The 2,314-nt window shown below is 34.2% G+C and overlaps 1 protein-coding gene across 1 annotated transcript; it reads right to left on the bottom strand.

The window, feature by feature from the left end:
- Positions 1–818: 818 nt before the first annotated feature.
- LOC132064490 (putative germin-like protein 2-1) lies at positions 819–1,902 on the bottom strand. Its single transcript, XM_059457484.1, has 2 exons — positions 1,715–1,902; positions 819–1,564 (listed from the first exon to the last, which is right to left on the bottom strand). The coding sequence occupies exons 1-2, from the start codon at positions 1,836–1,838 to the stop codon at positions 1,002–1,004; spliced, it is 687 nt and encodes a 228-aa protein (XP_059313467.1). The 5' UTR covers positions 1,839–1,902; the 3' UTR covers positions 819–1,001.
- Positions 1,903–2,314: the final 412 nt, after the last annotated feature.

Raw genomic sequence — 2,314 nt, 5'->3', positions numbered from 1 at the left:
AGTAATCATTGAGAGTTGAGACAAGAGTTAGCAGTATATAATCGCGTCACTGGCTAAGTGAGTATTGAAAGTTTCGAAGCTTTTTATCTCTTTCCATCTTGAAGACCTCAAATTTGCATGTGCATGAGTCTCTTGACCTCTTATTCTCCAAAATTTGCTTTAAGAAGGTCTATGAATGGCACAATATTCCGTCCGTTCACTTTTACTCGTCTAATCAATAAACAACATTTCCTTTGAAGATACCACTAGTCTTCCAACAATTATCGTTATGACCCCTCAGAAAAGGAAAAAAATTGTCTTAAGATAAGTTTAGGGCTTGTTTGGTACGAGGGATAAGGGATAAATAATTCCGGCGTTAAATTTGAGATGCGTTTATCCCAAGTTTGATTGACGGTATAACACTACAATCCCGGAATTATAGTGTTATTTTATCCCTGTGAAAGAATAGAATAACTTATCCCGGAATAACTAATCTCAAGATGAGTAATCCTAGAATAACTTGTTTCCAACCAACTGACCCCGAAATATGTAAGGTCCCTTTATGTAGTGGACCAGTGGTCTAGTTGCCACGTACTTTAAACTTCAGAATTCAGATGCAGAAATTTGGGATGCAGTCTCGCTAGGAAATGAACTAGTATAAATTATTAGATATTCCAAAGTTAGAAATAAGATTCGTGAGTAATTATCTATAAATAATTTAATTGTTTAAATAGCTCATATACTGTGAGTGTATATTAACTTAACGGTAGATTTTGACAATAAAGTGGCTAGCCTTTCTTGTTCTCGCTAGTACTTTGTTCCAGAGCAAGGATCAGGGATACCACAAACAATGAAATTTTTATTCCACAACAAAACATTACATATCCTCATCCAATACATCACACCTAAATATTGGAGAGGAAAACCAGTCGACATTGATTACTTATAATTTAATTCTGTGACACAAACAGTTCACAGAACCATAACTAATTGTAGATGAATATATTTTTTGAAAAAACGGTTTAGTTGTTATCCCACCAGAATTGTGATTGAAGGTAATCCACAACTTTCTTATCAACTTGGAATGCTTTGGCGAGGACATCATCATTGATTGGTGGGTCTGAGCCAAATACTGCATTTGCAATAGTGATGACTCCTGGATTTTGACTACTCAGTCCAGCAAGTGCAACAGCCTTATTCTTTCCCACATTAAATTGAAAATGAATGAGTCCTATTGGGAAAACGAACACATCTCCCTGATGTAAAATTTTGGTAAAAAGTTTATTCTTCATATTTGGACCGGGGTTTGAAAGGACAAAGCCAACATAGAGCTTGCCCTCAATGACAACAAGAATTTCAGTTGCTCGGGGGTGCACATGAGGTGGGTTGACACCATATGGTGCATAGTCAATACGAGCTAACGAAATGCCCAGGGTGTTGAGTCCAGGTAATATGTTGACATTCACAAGATTTACAGCAGATCCAAGTTGATTCGAAGTATTTCCAGGAATGTTCAGACCTGATTTGAAGAAGTCATTCGCCATAACAAGCTTTGGATCCTTGCAAAATTTTCCGTTCACAAAAACTGCAAAAAAAAAAAAAAAAAAAAAAAAAAAAAAAAGTGAAATATTAATAAAGAGGATAGGAAACAAACAAACCAAAAAAAAAAAAAAAAAAAGACAATACTTCATAAAACTGTAATCGTGAATTTAAGTTGACATTCTAAGTAATTTACCAGCAGTTTTGGAGTCATCAACAGCAACACAGAAATCTTGCAGAGGGCTAGGATCAAATGCAAGACTCATTGAAGATAAAATAGCCATTATGGCAATGGTTAATATAATTGACTTGAAAGCCATTGCTATTAGAAACTATCTTATGAAACAATTCAAATTATGTTTTCCTTTGTTGATTTTTGACAAGCATAATAAGAAAACGCCTCTTATTTATAGATGGATATTTGTCTGAATTGGCCGTCAATTTCCCCTTTTTTCAAATATTTGAATATTGAAGCTTCCTTCAACAACTACAAAGACCAAATCTCTATTACCTAATTTGAAAAATTAAGATTTGACAGTAACTTACTATAACCTGCCAAGAGAGGAAAAAAGAAAAGATTGTAACGTCATAGATGTAGACTGAGAAGCATTATATTGGACGAGCGAATAAATAATGTGTACAATAATCCGTTTATTTAATGAGTCTAAAATCTTCATTGGTACATATTAAACCACTGTACTATTAAAGTTAAAAATTATTAAACTGATGACTACGTTGATTTGCACACGAGAGGAAAATTCACTCATCTCAACATCATTACATGAAGACCTGAAAG

Source organism: Lycium ferocissimum, chromosome 7 (assembly GCF_029784015.1).
Source record: "Lycium ferocissimum isolate CSIRO_LF1 chromosome 7, AGI_CSIRO_Lferr_CH_V1, whole genome shotgun sequence".
Classification (NCBI taxonomy): domain Eukaryota; kingdom Viridiplantae; phylum Streptophyta; class Magnoliopsida; order Solanales; family Solanaceae; genus Lycium; species Lycium ferocissimum.
Note: the sequence above shows the minus strand (reverse complement) of the source record. Positions and strands in the feature narration are given on the sequence as shown.